At 46.7% G+C, this 22,021-nt stretch overlaps 1 protein-coding gene across 1 annotated transcript in view; it reads left to right on the top strand.

Moving 5' to 3' along the window:
* Nucleotides 1-1,172: 1,172 nt before the first annotated feature.
* LOC127918580 (tubulin-specific chaperone D-like) overlaps nt 1,173-22,021 on the top strand; it is a 68,602-nt gene continuing 47,753 nt past the window's right edge. Inside the window, 3 exon segments of the mRNA XM_052501859.1 lie at nt 1,173-1,251; nt 1,891-1,970; nt 1,972-1,983. Of these exon segments, the coding sequence (XP_052357819.1) occupies nt 1,199-1,251; nt 1,891-1,970; nt 1,972-1,983 (145 nt within the window). The 5' untranslated portion in view covers nt 1,173-1,198.

Raw genomic sequence — 22,021 nt, forward strand, 5'->3', positions numbered from 1 at the left:
CAGTCTGTTCGTCTCTAAAACATGTTGATGTGTTTTAAAGTTGTAAATCACCAGTCTGTTCGTCTCTAAACATGTTGTTGTGTTTTAAAGTTGTAAATCACCCAGTCTGTTCGTCTCTAAACATGTTGTCATGTTGTTGTGTTTAAAGTTGTAAATCACCAGTCTGTTCGTCTCTAAACATGTTGATGTGTTTTAAAGTTGTAAATCACCAGTCTGTTCGTCTCTAAACATGTTGTTGTGTTTTAAAGGTGTAAATCACCAGTCTGTTCGTCTCTAAACATGTTGATGTGTTTTTAAAGTTGTAAATCAACAGTCTGTTCGTCTCTAAACATGTATTTGTGTTTTAAAGTTGTAAATCACCAGTCTGTTCGTCTCTAAACATGTTGTTGTGTTTTTAAAGTTGTAAATCACCAGTCTGTTCGTCTCTAAACATGTTGTTGTGTTTTAAAGTGTAAATCACCAGTCTGTTCATCTCTAAACTTATGTAAATTCGTGTTGTTGTGTTTTAAGATTGTAAATCACCAGTCTGTTCGCCGTCTCTAAACATGTTGATGTGTTTAAAAGTTGTAAATCACCAGTCTGTTCGTCTCTAAACATGTTGTTGTGTTTTAAAGGTGTAAATCACCAGTCTGTTCGTCTCTAAACATGTTGTTGTGTTTTTAAAGTTGTAAATCACCAGTCTGTTCGTCTCTAAACATGTTGTTGTGTTTTAAAGTTGTAAATCACCAGTCTGTTCGCCTCTAAACATGTTTGTTGTGTTTTAAAGTTGTAAATCACCAGTCTGTTCGTCTCTAAACATGTTGTTGTGTTTTAAAGTTGTAAATCACCAGTCTGTTCGTCTCTAAACATGTTGTGTTTTAAAGTTGTAAAATCACCAGTCTGTTCGTCTCTAAAACATGTTGTTGTGTTTTAAAGTTGTAAAATCACCAGTCTGTTCGTCTCTAAACATGTTGTTGTGTTTTAAAGTTGTAAATCAACAGTCTGTTCGTCTCTAAACATGTTGTTGTGTTTTAAAGTTGTAAATCACCAGTCTGTTCGTCTCTAAACATGTGGTTGTGTTTTTAAAGTTGTAAATCACCAGTCTGTTCATCTCTAAACATGTTGTTGTGTTTTAAAGTTGTAAATCACCAGTCTGTTAGTCTCTAAACATGTTGATGTGTTTTAAAGTTGTAAATCACCAGTCTGTTCATCTTTAAACATGTCGTCATGTGTTTGTTTTGTCTTCCAGCTATTTGACCGAAAGCAGTACAGGTCAGCACTGTTACTTTACACATTTTACTCATTCTTATTTAGACTGTTTAAGATTATTATTATTATTGTTATTGATTATTGGTTATTTATTTTGAAATATTACTCATTCTTTAGACTGTTTCAGATTATTATTATTAATTTATTTTTAATTGGAATGCCTCTTTAAGGTTTCAGACCAATATGTTGTGCACCTCAACAAATAGTTGTTGTTGTGTCCTGTCTGTGTAGGGGTTTTGGTGGTGAGCTGATGAGGCCTGCAGTCTGTTCTCTCATTGTTGTTGTGTCCTGTCTGTGTAGGGGTTTGGTGGTGAGCTGATGAGGCCCTGCAGTCTGTTCTCTCATTGTTGTTGTGTCCTGTCTGTGTAGGGGTTTTGGTGGTGAGCTGATGAGGCCTGCAGTCTGTTCTCTCATTGTTGTTGTGTCCTGTCTGTGTAGGGGGTTTTGGTGGTGAGCTGATGAGGCCTGCAGTCTGTTCTCTCATTGTTGTTGTGTCCTGTCTGTAGGGGTTTTGGTGGTGAGCTGATGAGGCCTGCAGTCTGTTCTCTCATTGTTGTTGTGTCCTGTCTGTCAGGGGTTTTGGTGGTGACTGATGAGGCCTGCAGTCTGTTCTCTCATTGTTGTTGTGTCCTGTCTGTGTAGGGGTTTTGGTGGTGAGCTGATGAGGCCTGCAGTCTGTTCTCTCATTGAGAACATGGCCCTCTCCATGATGCCGTTCAGGGCGACCCGTCATCAGTGAGTTTTCCTATCGTTGATATTCAGACCGTAGCTGAATGATTACTCCAGCTAGCAGGGTTCCCCAATAGATGTATCGTTGATATTCAGACCGTAGCTGAATGATTACTCCAGCTAGCAGGGTTCCCAATAGATGTATCGTTGATATTCAGACCATAGCTGAATGATTACTCCAGCTAGCAGGTTCCCCAATAGATGTATCGTTGATATTCAGACCGTAGCTGAATGATTACTCCAGCTAGCAGTGTTCCCCAATAGATGTATCGTTGATATTCAGACCAGTAGCTGAATGATTACTCCAGCTAGCAGGGTTCCCCAATAGATGTATCGTTGATATTCAGACCGTAGCTGAATGATTACTCCAGCTAGCAGGGTTCCCCAATAGATGTATCGTTGATATTCAGACCGTAGCTGAATGATTACTCCAGCTAGCAGGGTTCCCCAATAGATGTATCGTTGATATTCAGACCGTAGCTGAATGATTACTCCAGCTAGCAGGGTTCCCCAATAGATGTATCGTTGATATTCAGACCGTAGCTGAATGATTACTCCAGCTAGCAGTGTTCCCCAATAGATGTATCGTTGATATTCAGACCGTAGCTGAATGATTACTCCAGCTAGCAGTGTTCCCAATAGATGTATCATTGATATTCAGACCATAGCTGAATGATTACTCCAGCCAGCAGGGTTCCCCAATAGATGTATCGTTGATATTCAGACCGTAGCTGAATGATTACTCCAGCTAGCAGGGTTCCCCAATAGATGTATCGTTGATATTCAGACCGTAGCTGAATGATTACTCCAGCTAGCAGTGTTCCCCAATAGATGTATCGTTGATATTCAGACCGTAGCTGAATGATTACTCCAGCTAGCAGGGTTCCCCAATAGATGACCCCCCCGGGGGATTGGATGTGTTTTCAGAGATGGGATTATAATGGACAAACCACATCCTACCGTTAGAGCCAGGAGGGACAGTGTCTGTACTGTTCAGACCACTGACCCGTCATAACAGAGTAAACCCTGTCTGTACTGTTCAGACCACTGACCCGTCATAACAGAGTAAACCCTGTCTGTACTGTTCAGACCACTGACCCGTCATAACAGAGTAAACCCTGTCTGTACTGTTCAGACCACTGACCCGTCATAACAGAGTAAACCCTGTCTGTACTGTTCAGACCACTGACCCGTCATAACAGAGTAAACCCTGTCTGTACTGTTCAGACCACTGACCCGTCATAACAGATTAAAACCCTGTCTGTACTGTTCAGACCACTGACCCGTCATAACAGAGTAAACCCTGTCTGTACTGTTCAGACCACTGACCCGTCATAACAGAGTAAACCCCTGTCTGTACTGTTCGGACCAGAGTAAACCCCTGTCTGTACTGTTCAGACCACTGACCCGTCATAACAGAGTAAACCCTGTCTGTACTGTTCAGACCACTGACCCGTCATAACAGAGTAAACCCTGTCTGTTTCAGTGTCTGTACTGTTCAGACCACTGACCCGTCATAACAGAGTAAACCCTGTCTGTTTCAGTGTCTGTACTGTCTTACTATTTCAGACCACGGACCCGTCATAACAGAGTAAACCCTGTCTGTACTGTTCAGACCACTGACCCGTCATAACAGAGTAAACCCTGTCTGTACTGTTCAGACCACTGACCCGTCATAACAGAGTAAACCCTGTCTGTACTGTTCAGACCACTGACCCGTCATAACAGAGTAAACCCTGTCTGTACTGTTCAGACCACTGACCCGTCATAACAGAGTAAACCCTGTCTGTACTGTTCAGACCACTGACCGATCATAACAGAGTAAACCCTGTCTGTACTGTTCAGACCACTGACCCGTCATAACAGAGTAAACCCTGTCTGTACTGTTCAGACCACTGACCCATAATAACAGAGTAAACCCTGTCTGTACTGTTCAGACCACTGACCCGTCATAACAGAGTAAACCCCCTGTCTGTACTGTTCAGACCACTGACCCGTCATAACAGAGTAAACCCTGTCTGTACTGTTCAGACCACTGACCCGTCATAACAGAGTAAACCCTGTCTGTACTGTTCAGACCACTGACCCGTCATAACAGAGTAAACCCTGTCTGTACTGTTCAGACCACTGACCCGTCATAACAGAGTAAACCCCTTGTCTGTACTGTTCAGACCACTGACCCGTCATAACAGAGTAAACAGAGTAAACCCTGTCTGTACTGTTCAGGCCACTGACCCGTCATAACAGAGCAAAGACCCTGTAACAGAGTAAACCCTGTACTGTTCAGACCACTGACCCGTCATAACAGAGTAAACCCTGTCTGTACTGTTCAGACCACTGACCCGTCATAACAGAGTAAACCCTGTCTGTACTGTTCAGACCACTGACCCGTCATAACAGAGTAAACCCTGTCTGTACTGTTCAGACCACTGACCCGTCATAACAGAGTAAACCCTGTCTGTACTGTTCAGACCACTGACCCGTCATAACAGAGTAAACCCTGTCTGTACTGTTCAGACCACTGACCCGTCATAACAGAGTAAACCCTGTCTGTACTGTTCAGACCACTGACCCGTCATAACAGAGTAAACCCTGTCTGTACTGTTCAGACCACTGACCCGTCATAACAGAGTAAACCCTGTCTGTACTGTTCAGACCACTGACCCGTCATAACAGAGTAAACCCTGTCTGTACTGTTCAGACCACTGACCCGTCATAACAGAGTAAACCCTGTCTGTACTGTTCAGACCACTGACCCGTCATAACAGAGTAAACCCTGTCTGTACTGTTCAGACCACTGACCCGTCATAACAGAGTAAACCCTGTCTGTACTGTTCAGACCACTGACCCGTCATAACAGAGTAAACCCTGTCTGTACTGTTCAGACCACTGACCCGTCATAACAGAGTAAACCCTGTCTGTACTGTTCAGACCACTGACCCGTCATAACAGAGTAAACCCTGTCTGTACTGTTCAGACCACTGACCCGTCATAACAGAGTAAACCCTGTCTGTACTGTTCAGACCACTGACCCGTCATAACAGAGTAAACCCTGTCTGTACTGTTCAGACCACTGACCCGTCATAACAGAGTAAACCCTGTCTGTACTGTTCAGACCACTGACCCGTCATAACAGAGTAAACCCTGTCTGTACTGTTCAGACCACTGACCCGTCATAACAGAGTAAACCCTGTCTGTACTGTTCAGACCACTGACCCGTCATAACAGAGTAAACCCTGTCTGTACTGTTCAGACCACTGACCCGTCATAACAGAGTAAACCCTGTCTGTACTGTTCAGACCACTGACCCGTCATAACAGAGTAAACCCTGTCTGTACTGTTCAGACCACTGACCCGTCATAACAGAGTAAACCCTGTCTGTACTGTTCAGACCACTGACCCGTCATAACAGAGTAAACCCTGTCTGTACTGTTCAGACCACTGACCCGTCATAACAGAGTAAACCCTGTCTGTACTGTTCAGACCACTGACCCGTCATAACAGAGTAAACCCTGTCTGTACTGTTCAGACCACTGACCCGTCATAACAGAGTAAACCCTGTCTGTACTGTTCAGACCACTGACCCGTCATAACAGAGTAAACCCTGTCTGTACTGTTCAGACCACTGACCCGTCATAACAGAGTAAACCCTGTCTGTACTGTTCAGACCACTGACCCGTCATAACAGAGTAAACCCTGTCTGTACTGTTCAGACCACTGACCCGTCATAACAGAGTAAACCCCTGTCTGTACTGTTCAGACCACTGACCCGTCATAACAGAGTAAACCCCTGTCTGTACTGTTCAGACCACTGACCCGTCATAACAGAGTAAACCCTGTCTGTACTGTTCAGACCACTGACCCGTCATAACAGAGTAAACCCTGTCTGTACTGTTCAGACCACTGACCCGTCATAACAGAGTAAACCCCTGTCTGTACTGTTCAGACCACTGACCCGTCATAACAGAGTAAACCCTGTCTGTACTGTTCAGACCACTGACCCGTCATAACAGAGTAAACCCTGTCTGTACTGTTCAGACCACTGACCCGTCATAACAGAGTAAACCCTGTCTGTACTGTTCAGACCACTGACCCGTCATAACAGAGTAAACCCCTGTCTGTACTGTTCAGACCACTGACCCGTCATAACAGAGTAAACCCTGTCTGTACTGTTCAGACCACTGACCCGATAACACCCTGTCTGTACTGTTCAACACTGAGTCATAACAAGTAAACCCTGTCTGTACTGTTCAGACCACTGACCCGTCATAACAGAGTAAACCCTGTCTGTACTGTTCAGACCACTGACCCATCATAACAGAGTAAACCCTGTCTGTACTGTTCAGACCACTGACCCGTCATAACAGAGTAAACCCTGTCTGTACTGTTCAGACCACTGACCCGTCATAACAGAGTAAACCCTGTCTGTACTGTTCAGACCACTGACCCGTCATAACAGAGTAAACCCTGTCTGTACTGTTCAGACCACTGCCTGTTAACAGACCCTGTCACTGTTCAGACCACTGACCCGTCATAACAGAGTAAACCCTGTCTGTACTGTTCAGACCACTGACCCGTCATAACAGAGTAAACCCTGTCTGTACTGTTCAGACCACTGACCCGTCATAACAGAGTAAACCCTGTCTGTACTGTTCAGACCACTGACCCGTCATAACAGAGTAAACCCTGTCTGTACTGTTCAGACCACTGACCCGTCATAACAGAGTAAACCCTGTCTGTACTGTTCAGACCACTGACCCGTCATAACAGAGTAAACCCTGTTCTGTACTGTTCAGACCACTGACCCGTCATAACAGAGTAAACCCTGTCTGTACTGTGTTCAGACCACTGACCCGTCATAACAGAGTAAACCCTGTCTGTACTGTTCAGACCACTGACCCGTCATAACAGAGTAAACCCTGTCTGTACTGTTCAGACCACTGACCCGTCATAACAGAGTAAACCCTGTCTGTACTGTTCAGACCACTGACCCGTCATAACAGAGTAAACCCTGTCTGTACTGTTCAGACCACTGACCCGTCATAACAGAGTAAACCCTGTCTGTACTGTTCAGACCACTGACCCGTCATAACAGAGTAAACCCTGTCTGTACTGTTCAGACCACTGACCCGTCATAACAGAGTAAACCCTGTCTGTACTGTTCAGACCACTGACCCAAATCATAACAGAGTAAACCCTGTCTGTACTGTTCAGACCACTGACCCGTCATAACAGAGTAAACCCTGTCTGTACTGTTCAGACCACTGACCCGTCATAACAGAGTAAACCCTGTCTGTACTGTTCAGACCACTGACCCGTCATAACAGAGTAAACCCTGTCTGTACTGTTCAGACCACTGACCCGTCATAACAGAGTAAACCCTGTCTGTACTGTTCAGACCACTGACCCGTCATAACAGAGTAAACCCTGTCTGTACTGTTCAGACCACTGACCCGTCATAACAGAGTAAACCCTGTCTGTACTGTTCAGACCACTGACCCGTCATAACAGAGTAAACCCTGTCTGTACTGTTCAGACCACTGACCCGATCATAACAGAGTAAACCCTGTCTGTACTGTTTCAGACCACTGACCCGTCATAACAGAGTAAACCCCTGTCTGTACTGTTCAGACCACTGACCCGTCATAACAGAGTAAACCCTGTCTGTACTGTTCAGACCACTGACCCGTCATAACAGAGTAAACCCTGTCTGTACTGTTCAGACCACTGACCCCGTCATAACAGAGTAAACCCTGTCTGTACTGTTCAGACCACTGACCCGTCATAACAGAGTAAACCCTGTCTGTACTGTTCAGACCACTGACCCGTCATAACAGAGTAAACCCTGTCTGTACTGTTCAGACCACTGACCCGTCATAACAGAGTAAACCCTGTCTGTACTGTTCAGACCACTGACCCGTCATAACAGAGTAAACCCTGTCTGTACTGTTCAGACCACTGACCCGTCATAACAGAGTAAACCCTGTCTGTACTGTTCAGACCACTGACCCGTCATAACAGAGTAAACCCTGTCTGTACTGTTCAGACCACTGACCCGTCTAACAGAGTAAACCCTGTCTGTACTGTTCAGACCACTGACCCGTCATAACAGAGTAAACCCTGTCTGTACTGTTCAGACCACTGACCCGTCATAACAGAGTAAACCCTGTCTGTACTGTTCAGACCACTGACCCGTCATAACAGAGTAAACCCTGTCTGTACTGTTCAGACCACTGACCCGTCATAACAGAGTAAACCCTGTCTGTACTGTTCAGACCACTGACCCGTCATAACAGAGTAAACCCTGTCTGTACTGTTCAGACCACTGACCCGTCATAACAGAGTAAACCCTGTCTGTACTGTTCAGACCACTGACCCGTCATAACAGAGTAAACCCTGTCTGTACTGTTCAGACCACTGACCCGTCATAACAGAGTAAACCCTGTCTGTACTGTTCAGACCACTGACCCCGTCATAACAGAGTAAACCCTGTCTGTACTGTTCAGACCACTGACCCGTCATAACAGAGTAAACCCTGTCTGTACTGTTCAGACCACTGACCCGTCATAACAGAGTAAACCCTGTCTGTACTGTTCAGACCACTGACCCGTCATAACAGAGTAAACCCTGTCTGTACTGTTCAGACCACTGACCCGTCATAACAGAGTAAACCCTGTCTGTACTGTTCAGACCACTGACCCGTCATAACAGAGTAAACCCTGTCTGTACTGTTCAGACCACTGACCCAGACCACTGACGTCATAACAGAGTAAACCCTGTCTGTACTGTTCAGACCACTGACCCGTCATAACAGAGTAAACCCTGTCTGTACTGTTCAGACCACTGACCCGTCATAACAGAGTAAACCCTGTCTGTACTGTTCAGACCACTGACCCGTCATAACAGAGTAAACCCTGTCTGTACTGTTCAGACCACTGACCCGTCATAACAGAGTAAACCCTGTCTGTACTGTTCAGACCACTGACCCGTCATAACAGAGTAAACCCTGTCTGTACTGTTCAGACCACTGACCCGTCATAACAGAGTAAACCCTGTCTGTACTGTTCAGACCACTGACCCGTCATAACAGAGTAAACCCTGTCTGTACTGTTCAGACCACTGACCCGTCATAACAGAGTAAACCCTGTCTGTACTGTTCAGACCACTGACCCGTCATAACAGAGTAAACCCTGTCTGTACTGTTCAGACCACTGACCCCGTCATGTCTGTACTGTTCAGACCACTGACCCGTCATAACAGAGTAAACCCTGTCTGTACTGTTCAGACCACTGACCCGTCATAACAGAGTAAACCCTGTCTGTACTGTTCAGACCACTGACCCGTCATAACAGAGTAAACCCTGTCTGTACTGTTCAGACCACTGACCCGTCATAACAGAGTAAACCCTGTCTGTACTGTTCAGACCACTGACCCGTCATAACAGAGTAAACCCTGTCTGTACTGTTCAGACCACTGACCCGTCATAACAGAGTAAACCCTGTCTGTACTGTTCAGACCACTGACCCGTCATAACAGAGTAAACCCCTGTCTGTACTGTTCAGACCACTGACCCGTCATAACAGAGTAAACCCTGTCTGTACTGTTCAGACCACTGACCCGTCATAACAGAGTAAACCCTGTCTGTACTGTTCAGACCACTGACCCGTCATAACAGAGTAAACCCTGTCTGTACTGTTCAGACCACTGACCCGTCATAACAGAGTAAACCCTGTCTGTACTGTTCAGACCACTGACCCGTCATAACAGAGTAAACCCTGTCTGTACTGTTCAGACCACTGACCCGTCATAACAGAGTAAACCCTGTCTGTACTGTTCAGACCACTGACCCGTCATAACAGAGTAAACCCTGTCTGTACTGTTCAGACCACTGACCCGTCATAACAGAGTAAACCCTGTCTGTACTGTTCAGACCACTGACCCGTCATAACAGAGTAAACCCTGTCTGTACTGTTCAGACCACTGACCCGTCATAACAGAGTAAACCCTGTCTGTACTGTTCAGACCACTGACCCGTCATAACAGAGTAAACCCTGTCTGTACTGTTCAGACCACTGACCCGTCATAACAGAGTAAACCCTGTCTGTACTGTTCAGACCACTGACCCGTCATAACAGAGTAAACCCTGTCTGTACTGTTCAGACCACTGACCCGTCATAACAGAGTAAACCCTGTCTGTACTGTTCAGACCACTGACCCGTCATAACAGAGTAAACCCCTGTCTGTACTGTTCAGACCACTGACCCGTCATAACAGAGTAAACCCTGTCTGTACTGTTCAGACCACTGACCCGTCATAACAGAGTAAACCCTGTCTGTACTGTTCAGACCACTGACCCGTCATAACAGAGTAAACCCTGTCTGTACTGTTCAGACCACTGACCCGTCATAACAGAGTAAACCCTGTCTGTACTGTTCAGACCACTGACCCGTCATAACAGAGTAAACCCTGTCTGTACTGTTCAGACCACTGACCCGTCATAACAGAGTAAACCCTGTCTGTACTGTTCAGACCACTGACCCGTCATAACAGAGTAAACCCTGTCTGTACTGTTCAGACCACTGACCCGTCATAACAGAGTAAACCCTGTCTGTACTGTTCAGACCACTGACCCGTCATAACAGAGTAAACCCTGTCTGTACTGTTCAGACCACTGACCCTGTCCCGACCACTGATAACAGAGTAAACCCTGTCTGTACTGTTCAGACCACTGACCCGTCATAACAGAGTAAACCCTGTCTGTACTGTTCAGACCACTGACCCGTCATAACAGAGTAAACCCTGTCTGTACTGTTCAGACCACTGACCCGTCATAACAGAGTAAACCCTGTCTGTACTGTTCAGACCACTGACCCGTCATAACAGAGTAAACCCTGTCTGTACTGTTCAGACCACTGACCCTGTCCCAGTCATAACAGAGTAAACCCTGTCTGTACTGTTCAGACCACTGACCCGTCATAACAGAGTAAACCCTGTCTGTCAGACCACTGTTCAGACCACTGACCCGTCATAACAGAGTAAACCCTGTCTGTACTGTTCAGACCACTGACCCGTCATAACAGAGTAAACCCTGTCTGTACTGTTCAGACCACTGACCCGTCATAACAGAGTAAACCCTGTCTGTACTGTTCAGACCACTGACCCGTCATAACAGAGTAAACCCTGTCTGTACTGTTCAGACCACTGACCCGTCATAACAGAGTAAACCCTGTCTGTACTGTTCAGACCACTGACCCGTCATAACAGAGTAAACCCTGTCTGTACTGTTCAGACCACTGACCCGTCATAACAGAGTAAACCCTGTCTGTACTGTTCAGACCACTGACCCGTCATAACAGAGTAAACCCTGTCTGTACTGTTCAGACCACTGACCCGTCATAACAGAGTAAACCCTGTCTGTACTGTTCAGACCACTGACCCGTCATAACAGAGTAAACCCTGTCTGTACTGTTCAGACCACTGACCCGTCATAACAGAGTAAACCCTGTCTGTACTGTTCAGACCACTGACCCGTCAGAGTAACAGAGTAAACCCTGTCTGTACTGTTCAGACCACTGACCCGTCATAACAGAGTAAACCCTGTCTGTACTGTTCAGACCACTGACCCGTCATAACAGAGTAAACCCTGTCTGTACTGTTCAGACCACTGACCCGTCATAACAGAGTAAACCCTGTCTGTACTGTTCAGACCACTGACCCGTCATAACAGAGTAAACCCTGTCTGTACTGTTCAGACCACTGACCCGTCATAACAGAGTAAACCCTGTCTGTACTGTTCAGACCACTGACCCGTCATAACAGAGTAAACCCTGTCTGTACTGTTCAGACCACTGACCCGTCATAACAGAGTAAACCCTGTCTGTACTGTTCAGACCACTGACCCGTCATAACAGAGTAAACCCTGTCTGTACTGTTCAGACCACTGACCCGTCATAACAGAGTAAACCCTGTCTGTACTGTTCAGACCACTGACCCGTCATAACAGAGTAAACCCTGTCTGTACTGTTCAGACCACTGACCCGTCATAACAGAGTAAACCCTGTCTGTACTGTTCAGACCACTGACCCGTCATAACAGAGTAAACCCTGTCTGTACTGTTCAGACCACTGACCCGTCATAACAGAGTAAACCCTGTCTGTACTGTTCAGACCACTGACCCGTCATAACAGAGTAAACCCTGTCTGTACTGTTCAGACCACTGACCCGTCATAACAGAGTAAACCCTGTCTGTACTGTTCAGACCACTGACCCGTCATAACAGAGTAAACCCTGTCTGTACTGTTCAGACCACTGACCCGTCATAACAGAGTAAACCCTGTCTGTACTGTTCAGACCACTGACCCGTCATAACAGAGTAAACCCTGTCTGTACTGTTCAGACCACTGACCCGTCATAACAGAGTAAACCCTGTCTGTACTGTTCAGACCACTGACCCGTCATAACAGAGTAAACCCTGTCTGTACTGTTCAGACCACTGACCCGTCATAACAGAGTAAACCCCTGTCTGTACTGTTCAGACCACTGACCCGTCATAACAGAGTAAACCCTGTCTGTACTGTTCAGACCACTGACCCGTCATAACAGAGTAAACCCTGTCTGTACTGTTCAGACCACTGACCCGTCATAACAGAGTAAACCCTGTCTGTACTGTTCAGACCACTGACCCGTCATAACAGAGTAAACCCTGTCTGTACTGTTCAGACCACTGACCCGTCATAACAGAGTAAACCCTGTCTGTACTGTTCAGACCACTGACCCGTCATAACAGAGTAAACCCTGTCTGTACTGTTCAGACCACTGACCCGTCATAACAGAGTAAACCCTGTCTGTACTGTTCAGACCACTGACCCGTCATAACAGAGTAAACCCTGTCTGTACTGTTCAGACCACTGACCCGTCATAACAGAGTAAACCCTGTCTGTACTGTTCAGACCACTGACCCGTCATAACAGAGTAAACCCTGTCTGTACTGTTCAGACCACTGACCCGTCATAACAGAGTAAACCCTGTCTGTACTGTTCAGACCACTGACCCGTCATAACAGAGTAAACCCTGTCTGTACTGTTCAGACCACTGACCCGTCATAACAGAGTAAACCCTGTCTGTACTGTTCAGACCACTGACCCGTCATAACAGAGTAAACCCTGTCTGTACTGTTCAGACCACTGACCCGTCATAACAGAGTAAACCCTGTCTGTACTGTTCAGACCACTGACCCGTCATAACAGAGTAAACCCTGTCTGTACTGTTCAGACCACTGACCCGTCATAACAGAGTAAACCCTGTCTGTACTGTTCAGACCACTGACCCGTCATAACAGAGTAAACCCTGTCTGTACTGTTCAGACCACTGACCCGTCATAACAGAGTAAACCCTGTCTGTACTGTTCAGACCACTGACCCGTCATAACAGAGTAAACCCTGTCTGTACTGTTCAGACCACTGACCCGTCATAACAGAGTAAACCCTGTCTGTACTGTTCAGACCACTGACCCGTCATAACAGAGTAAACCCTGTCTGTACTGTTCAGACCACTGACCCGTCATAACAGAGTAAACCCTGTCTGTACTGTTCAGACCACTGACCCGTCATAACAGAGTAAACCCTGTCTGTACTGTTCAGACCACTGACCCGTCATAACAGAGTAAACCCTGTCTGTACTGTTCAGACCACTGACCCGTCATAACAGAGTAAACCCTGTCTGTACTGTTCAGACCACTGACCCGTCATAACAGAGTAAACCCTGTCTGTACTGTTCAGACCACTGACCCGTCATAACAGAGTAAACCCTGTCTGTACTGTTCAGACCACTGACCCGTCATAACAGAGTAAACCCTGTCTGTACTGTTCAGACCACTGACCCGTCATAACAGAGTAAACCCTGTCTGTACTGTTCAGACCACTGACCCGTCATAACAGAGTAAACCCTGTCTGTACTGTTCAGACCACTGACCCGTCATAACAGAGTAAACCCTGTCTGTACTGTTCAGACCACTGACCCGTCATAACAGAGTAAACCCTGTCTGTACTGTTCAGACCACTGACCCGTCATAACAGAGTAAACCCTGTCTGTACTGTTCAGACCACTGACCCGTCATAACAGAGTAAACCCTGTCTGTACTGTTCAGACCACTGACCCGTCATAACAGAGTAAACCCTGTCTGTACTGTTCAGACCACTGACCCGTCATAACAGAGTAAACCCTGTCTGTACTGTTCAGACCACTGACCCGTCATAACAGAGTAAACCCTGTCTGTACTGTTCAGACCACTGACCCGTCATAACAGAGTAAACCCTGTCTGTACTGTTCAGACCACTGACCCGTCATAACAGAGTAAACCCTGTCTGTACTGTTCAGACCACTGACCCGTCATAACAGAGTAAACCCTGTCTGTACTGTTCAGACCACTGACCCGTCATAACAGAGTAAACCCTGTCTGTACTGTTCAGACCACTGACCCGTCATAACAGAGTAAACCCTGTCTGTACTGTTCAGACCACTGACCCGTCATAACAGAGTAAACCCCTGTCTGTACTGTTCAGACCACTGACCCGTCATAACAGAGTAAACCCTGTCTGTACTGTTCAGACCACTGACCCGTCATAACAGAGTAAACCCTGTCTGTACTGTTCAGACCACTGACCCGTCATAACAGAGTAAACCCTGTCTGTACTGTTCAGACCACTGACCCGTCATAACAGAGTAAACCCTGTCTGTACTGTTCAGACCACTGACCCGTCATAACAGAGTAAACCCTGTCTGTACTGTTCAGACCACTGACCCGTCATAACAGAGTAAACCCTGTCTGTACTGTTCAGACCACTGACCCGTCATAACAGAGTAAACCCTGTCTGTACTGTTCAGACCACTGACCCGTCATAACAGAGTAAACCCTGTCTGTACTGTTCAGACCACTGACCCGTCATAACAGAGTAAACCCTGTCTGTACTGTTCAGACCACTGACCCGTCATAACAGAGTAAACCCTGTCTGTACTGTTCAGACCACTGACCCGTCATAACAGAGTAAACCCTGTCTGTACTGTTCAGACCACTGACCCGTCATAACAGAGTAAACCCTGTCTGTACTGTTCAGACCACTGACCCGTCATAACAGAGTAAACCCTGTCTGTACTGTTCAGACCACTGACCCGTCATAACAGAGTAAACCCTGTCTGTACTGTTCAGACCACTGACCCGTCATAACAGAGTAAACCCTGTCTGTACTGTTCAGACCACTGACCCGTCATAACAGAGTAAACCCTGTCTGTACTGTTCAGACCACTGACCCGTCATAACAGAGTAAACCCTGTCTGTACTGTTCAGACCACTGACCCGTCATAACAGAGTAAACCCTGTCTGTACTGTTCAGACCACTGACCCGTCATAACAGAGTAAACCCTGTCTGTACTGTTCAGACCACTGACCCGTCATAACAGAGTAAACCCTGTCTGTACTGTTCAGACCACTGACCCGTCATAACAGAGTAAACCCTGTCTGTACTGTTCAGACCACTGACCCGTCATAACAGAGTAAACCCTGTCTGTACTGTTCAGACCACTGACCCGTCATAACAGAGTAAACCCTGTCTGTACTGTTCAGACCACTGACCCGTCATAACAGAGTAAACCCTGTCTGTACTGTTCAGACCACTGACCCGTCATAACAGAGTAAACCCTGTCTGTACTGTTCAGACCACTGACCCGTCATAACAGAGTAAACCCTGTCTGTACTGTTCAGACCACTGACCCGTCATAACAGAGTAAACCCTGTCTGTACTGTTCAGACCACTGACCCGTCATAACAGAGTAAACCCTGTCTGTACTGTTCAGACCACTGACCCGTCATAACAGAGTAAACCCTGTCTGTACTGTTCAGACCACTGACCCGTCATAACAGAGTAAACCCTGTCTGTACTGTTCAGACCACTGACACGTCATAACAGAGTAAACCCTGTCTGTACTGTTCAGACCACTGACCCGTCATAACAGAGTAAACCCTGTCTGTACTGTTCAGACCACTGACCCGTCATAACAGAGTAAACCCTGTCTGTACTGTTCAGACCACTGACCCGTCATAACAGAGTAAACCCTGTCTGTACTGTTCAGACCACTGACCCGTCATAACAGAGTAAACCCTGTCTGTACTGTTCAGACCACTGACCCGTCATAACAGAGTAAACCCTGTCTGTACTGTTCAGACCACTGACCCGTCATAACAGAGTAAACCCTGTCTGTACTGTTCAGACCACTGACCCGTCATAACAGAGTAAACCCTGTCTGTACTGTTCAGACCACTGACCCGTCATAACAGAGTAAACCCTGTCTGTACTGTTCAGACCACTGACCCGTCATAACAGAGTAAACCCTGTCTGTACTGTTCAGACCACTGACCCGTCATAACAGAGTAAACCCTGTCTGTACTGTTCAGACCACTGACCCGTCATAACAGAGTAAACCCTGTCTGTACTGTTCAGACCACTGACCCGTCATAACAGAGTAAACCCTGTCTGTACTGTTCAGACCACTGACCCGTCATAACAGAGTAAACCCTGTCTGTACTGTTCAGACCACTGACCCGTCATAACAGAGTAAACCCTGTCTGTACTGTTCAGACCACTGACCCGTCATAACAGAGTAAACCCTGTCTGTACTGTTCAGACCACTGACCCGTCATAACAGAGTAAACCCTGTCTGTACTGTTCAGACCACTGACCCGTCATAACAGAGTAAACCCTGTCTGTACTGTTCAGACCACTGACCCGTCATAACAGAGTAAACCCTGTCTGTACTGTTCAGACCACTGACCCGTAATAACAGAGTAAACCCTGTCTGTACTGTTCAGACCACTGACCCGTCATAACAGAGTAAACCCTGTCTGTACTGTTCAGACCACTGACACGTCATAACAGAGTAAACCCTGTCTGTACTGTTCAGACCACTGACACGTCATAACAGAGTAAACCCTGTCTGTACTGTTCAGACCACTGACACGTCATAACAGAGTAAACCCTGTCTGTACTGTTCAGACCACTGACCCGTCATAACAGAGTAAACCCTGTCTGTACTGTTCAGACCACTGACCCGTCATAACAGAGTAAACCCTGTCTGTACTGTTCAGACCACTGACCCGTCATAACAGAGTAAACCCTGTCTGTACTGTTCAGACCACTGACCCGTCATAACAGAGTAAACCCTGTCTGTACTGTTCAGACCACTGACCCGTCATAACAGAGTAAACCCTGTCTGTACTGTTCAGACCACTGACCCGTCATAACAGAGTAAACCCTGTCTGTACTGTTCAGACCACTGACCCGTCATAACAGAGTAAACCCTGTCTGTACTGTTCAGACCACTGACCCGTCATAACAGAGTAAACCCTGTCTGTACTGTTCAGACCACTGACCCGTCATAACAGAGTAAACCCTGTCTGTACTGTTCAGACCACTGACCCGTCATAACAGAGTAAACCCTGTCTGTACTGTTCAGACCACTGACCCGTCATAACAGAGTAAACCCTGTCTGTACTGTTCAGACCACTGACCCGTCATAACAGAGTAAACCCTGTCTGTACTGTTCAGACCACTGACCCGTCATAACAGAGTAAACCCTGTCTGTACTGTTCAGACCACTGACCCGTCATAACAGAGTAAACCCTGTCTGTACTGTTCAGACCACTGACCCGTCATAACAGAGTAAACCCTGTCTGTACTGTTCAGACCACTGACCCGTCATAACAGAGTAAACCCTGTCTGTACTGTTCAGACCACTGACCCGTCATAACAGAGTAAACCCTGTCTGTACTGTTCAGACCACTGACCCGTCATAACAGAGTAAACCCTGTCTGTACTGTTCAGACCACTGACCATAACAGAGTAAACCCTGTCTGTACTGTTCAGACCACTGACCCGTCATAACAGAGTAAACCCTGTCTGTACTGTTCAGACCACTGACCCGTCATAACAGAGTAAACCCTGTCTGTACTGTTCAGACCACTGACCCGTCATAACAGAGTAAACCCTGTCTGTACTGTTCAGACCACTGACCCGTCATAACAGAGTAAACCCTGTCTGTACTGTTCAGACCACTGACCCGTCATAACAGAGTAAACCCTGTCTGTACTGTTCAGACCACTGACCCGTCATAACAGAGTAAACCCTGTCTGTACTGTTCAGACCACTGACCCGTCATAACAGAGTAAACCCTGTCTGTACTGTTCAGACCACTGACCCGTCATAACAGAGTAAACCCTGTCTGTACTGTTCAGACCACTGACCCGTCATAACAGAGTAAACCCTGTCTGTACTGTTCAGACCACTGACCCGTCATAACAGAGTAAACCCTGTCTGTACTGTTCAGACCACTGACCCGTCATAACAGAGTAAACCCTGTCTGTACTGTTCAGACCACTGACCCGTCATAACAGAGTAAACCCTGTCTGTACTGTTCAGACCACTGACCCGTCATAACAGAGTAAACCCTGTCTGTACTGTTCAGACCACTGACACGTCATAACAGAGTAAACCCTGTCTGTACTGTTCAGACCACTGACACGTCATAACAGAGTAAACCCTGTCTGTACTGTTCAGACCACTGACCCGTCATAACAGAGTAAACCCTGTCTGTACTGTTCAGACCACTGACCCGTCATAACAGAGTAAACCCTGTCTGTACTGTTCAGACCACTGACCCGTCATAACAGAGTAAACCCTGTCTGTACTGTTCAGACCACTGACCCGTCATAACAGAGTAAACCCTGTCTGTACTGTTCAGACCACTGACCCGTCATAACAGAGTAAACCCTGTCTGTACTGTTCAGACCACTGACCCGTCATAACAGAGTAAACCCTGTCTGTACTGTTCAGACCACTGACCCGTCATAACAGAGTAAACCCTGTCTGTACTGTTCAGACCACTGACCCGTCATAACAGAGTAAACCCTGTCTGTACTGTTCAGACCACTGACCCGTCATAACAGAGTAAACCCTGTCTGTACTGTTCAGACCACTGACCCGTCATAACAGAGTAAACCCTGTCTGTACTGTTCAGACCACTGACCCGTCATAACAGAGTAAACCCTGTCTGTACTGTTCAGACCACTGACCCGTCATAACAGAGTAAACCCTGTCTGTACTGTTCAGACCACTGACCCGTCATAACAGAGTAAACCCTGTCTGTACTGTTCAGACCACTGACCCGTCATAACAGAGTAAACCCTGTCTGTACTGTTCAGACCACTGACCCGTCATAACAGAGTAAACCCTGTCTGTACTGTTCAGACCACTGACCCGTCATAACAGAGTAAACCCTGTCTGTACTGTTCAGACCACTGACCCGTCATACCCGTCATAACAGAGTAAACCCTGTCTGTACTGTTCAGACCACTGACCCGTCATAACAGAGTAAACCCTGTCTGTACTGTTCAGACCACTGACCCGTCATAACAGAGTAAACCCTGTCTGTACTGTTCAGACCACTGACCCGTCATAACAGAGTAAACCCTGTCTGTACTGTTCAGACCACTGACCCGTCATAACAGAGTAAACCCTGTCTGTACTGTTCAGACCACTGACCCGTCATAACAGAGTAAACCCTGTCTGTAAGACCCTGTAACAGAGTAAACCCTGTACTGTACTGTTCAGACCACTGACCCGTCATAACAGAGTAAACCCTGTCTGTACTGTTCAGACCACTGACCCGTCATAACAGAGTAAACCCTGTCTGTACTGTTCAGACCACTGACCCGTCATAACAGAGTAAACCCTGTCTGTACTGTTCAGACCACTGACCCGTCATAACAGAGTAAACCCTGTCTGTACTGTTCAGACCACTGACCCGTCATAACAGAGTAAACCCTGTCCCAGACCACTCTAACAGAGTAAACCCTGTCTGTACTGTTCAGACCACTGACCCGTCATAACAGAGTAAACCCTGTCTGTACTGTTCAGACCACTGACCCGTCATAACAGAGTAAACCCTGTCTGTACTGTTCAGACCACTGACCCGTCATAACAGAGTAAACCCTGTCTGTACTGTTCAGACCACTGACCCGTCATAACAGAGTAAACCCTGTCTGTACTGTTCAGACCACTGACCCGTCATAACAGAGTAAACCCTGTCTGTACTGTTCAGACCACTGACCCGTCATAACAGAGTAAACCCTGTCTGTACTGTTCAGACCACTGACCCGTCATAACAGAGTAAACCCTGTCTGTACTGTTCAGACCACTGACCCGTCATAACAGAGTAAACCCTGTCTGTACTGTTCAGACCACTGACCCGTCATAACAGAGTAAACCCTGTCTGTACTGTTCAGACCACTGACCCGTCATAACAGAGTAAACCCTGTCACTGACACGTCATAACAGAGTAAAACCTGTCTGTACTGTTCAGACCACTGACCCGTCATAACAGAGTAAAACCCTGTCTGTACTGTTCAGACCACTGACCCGTCATAACAGAGTAAACCCTGTCTGTACTGTTCAGACCACTGACCCGTCATAACAGAGTAAACCCTGTCTGTACTGTTCAGACCACTGACCCGTCATAACAGAGTAAACCCTGTCTGTACTGTTCAGACCACTGACCCGTCATAACAGAGTAAACCCTGTCTGTACTGTTCAGACCACTGACCCGTCATAACAGAGTAAACCCTGTCTGTACTGTTCAGACCACTGACCCGTCATAACAGAGTAAACCCTGTCTGTACTGTTCAGACCACTGACCCGTCATAACAGAGTAAACCCTGTCTGTACTGTTCAGACCACTGACCCGTCATAACAGAGTAAACCCTGTCTGTACTGTTCAGACCACTGACCCGTCATAACAGAGTAAACCCTGTCTGTACTGTTCAGACCACTGACCCGTCATAACAGAGTAAACCCTGTCTGTACTGTTCAGACCACTGACCCGTCATAACAGAGTAAACCCTGTCTGTACTGTTCAGACCACTGACCCGTCATAACAGAGTAAACCCTGTCTGTACTGTTCAGACCACTGACCCGTCATAACAGAGTAAACCCTGTCTGTACTGTTCAGACCACTGACCCCATAACAGAGTAAACCCTGTCTGTACTGTTCAGACCACTGACCCGTCATAACAGAGTAAACCCTGTCTGTACTGTTCAGACCACTGACCCGTCATAACAGAGTAAACCCTGTCTGTACTGTTCAGACCACTGACCCGTCATAACAGAGTAAACCCTGTCTGTACTGTTCAGACCACTGACCCGTCATAACAGAGTAAACCCTGTCTGTACTGTTCAGACCACTGACCCGTCATAACAGAGTAAACCCTGTCTGTACTGTTCAGACCACTGACCCGTCATAACAGAGTAAACCCTGTCTGTACTGTTCAGACCACTGACCCGTCATAACAGAGTAAACCCTGTCTGTACTGTTCAGACCACTGACCCGTCATAACAGAGTAAACCCTGTCTGTACTGTTCAGACCACTGACCCGTCATAACAGAGTAAACCCTGTCTGTACTGTTCAGACCACTGACCCGTCATAACAGAGTAAACCCTGTCTGTACTGTTCAGACCACTGACCCGTCATAACAGAGTAAACCCTGTCTGTACTGTTCAGACCACTGACCCGTCATAACAGAGTAAACCCTGTCTGTACTGTTCAGACCACTGACCCGTCATAACAGAGTAAACCCTGTCTGTACTGTTCAGACCACTGACCCGTCATAACAGAGTAAACCCTGTCTGTACTGTTCAGACCACTGACCCGTCATAACAGAGTAAACCCTGTCTGTACTGTTCAGACCACTGACCCGTCATAACAGAGTAAACCCTGTCTGTACTGTTCAGACCACTGACCCGTCATAACAGAGTAAACCCTGTCTGTACTGTTCAGACCACTGACCCGTCATAACAGAGTAAACCCTGTCTGTACTGTTCAGACCACTGACCCGTCATAACAGAGTAAACCCTGTCTGTACTGTTCAGACCACTGACCCGTCATAACAGAGTAAACCCTGTCTGTACTGTTCAGACCACTGACCCGTCATAACAGAGTAAA

This window comes from Oncorhynchus keta, unplaced genomic scaffold (genome assembly GCF_023373465.1).
Source record: "Oncorhynchus keta strain PuntledgeMale-10-30-2019 unplaced genomic scaffold, Oket_V2 Un_contig_14560_pilon_pilon, whole genome shotgun sequence".
In the NCBI taxonomy this organism is placed as follows: Eukaryota; Metazoa; Chordata; class Actinopteri; order Salmoniformes; family Salmonidae; genus Oncorhynchus; species Oncorhynchus keta.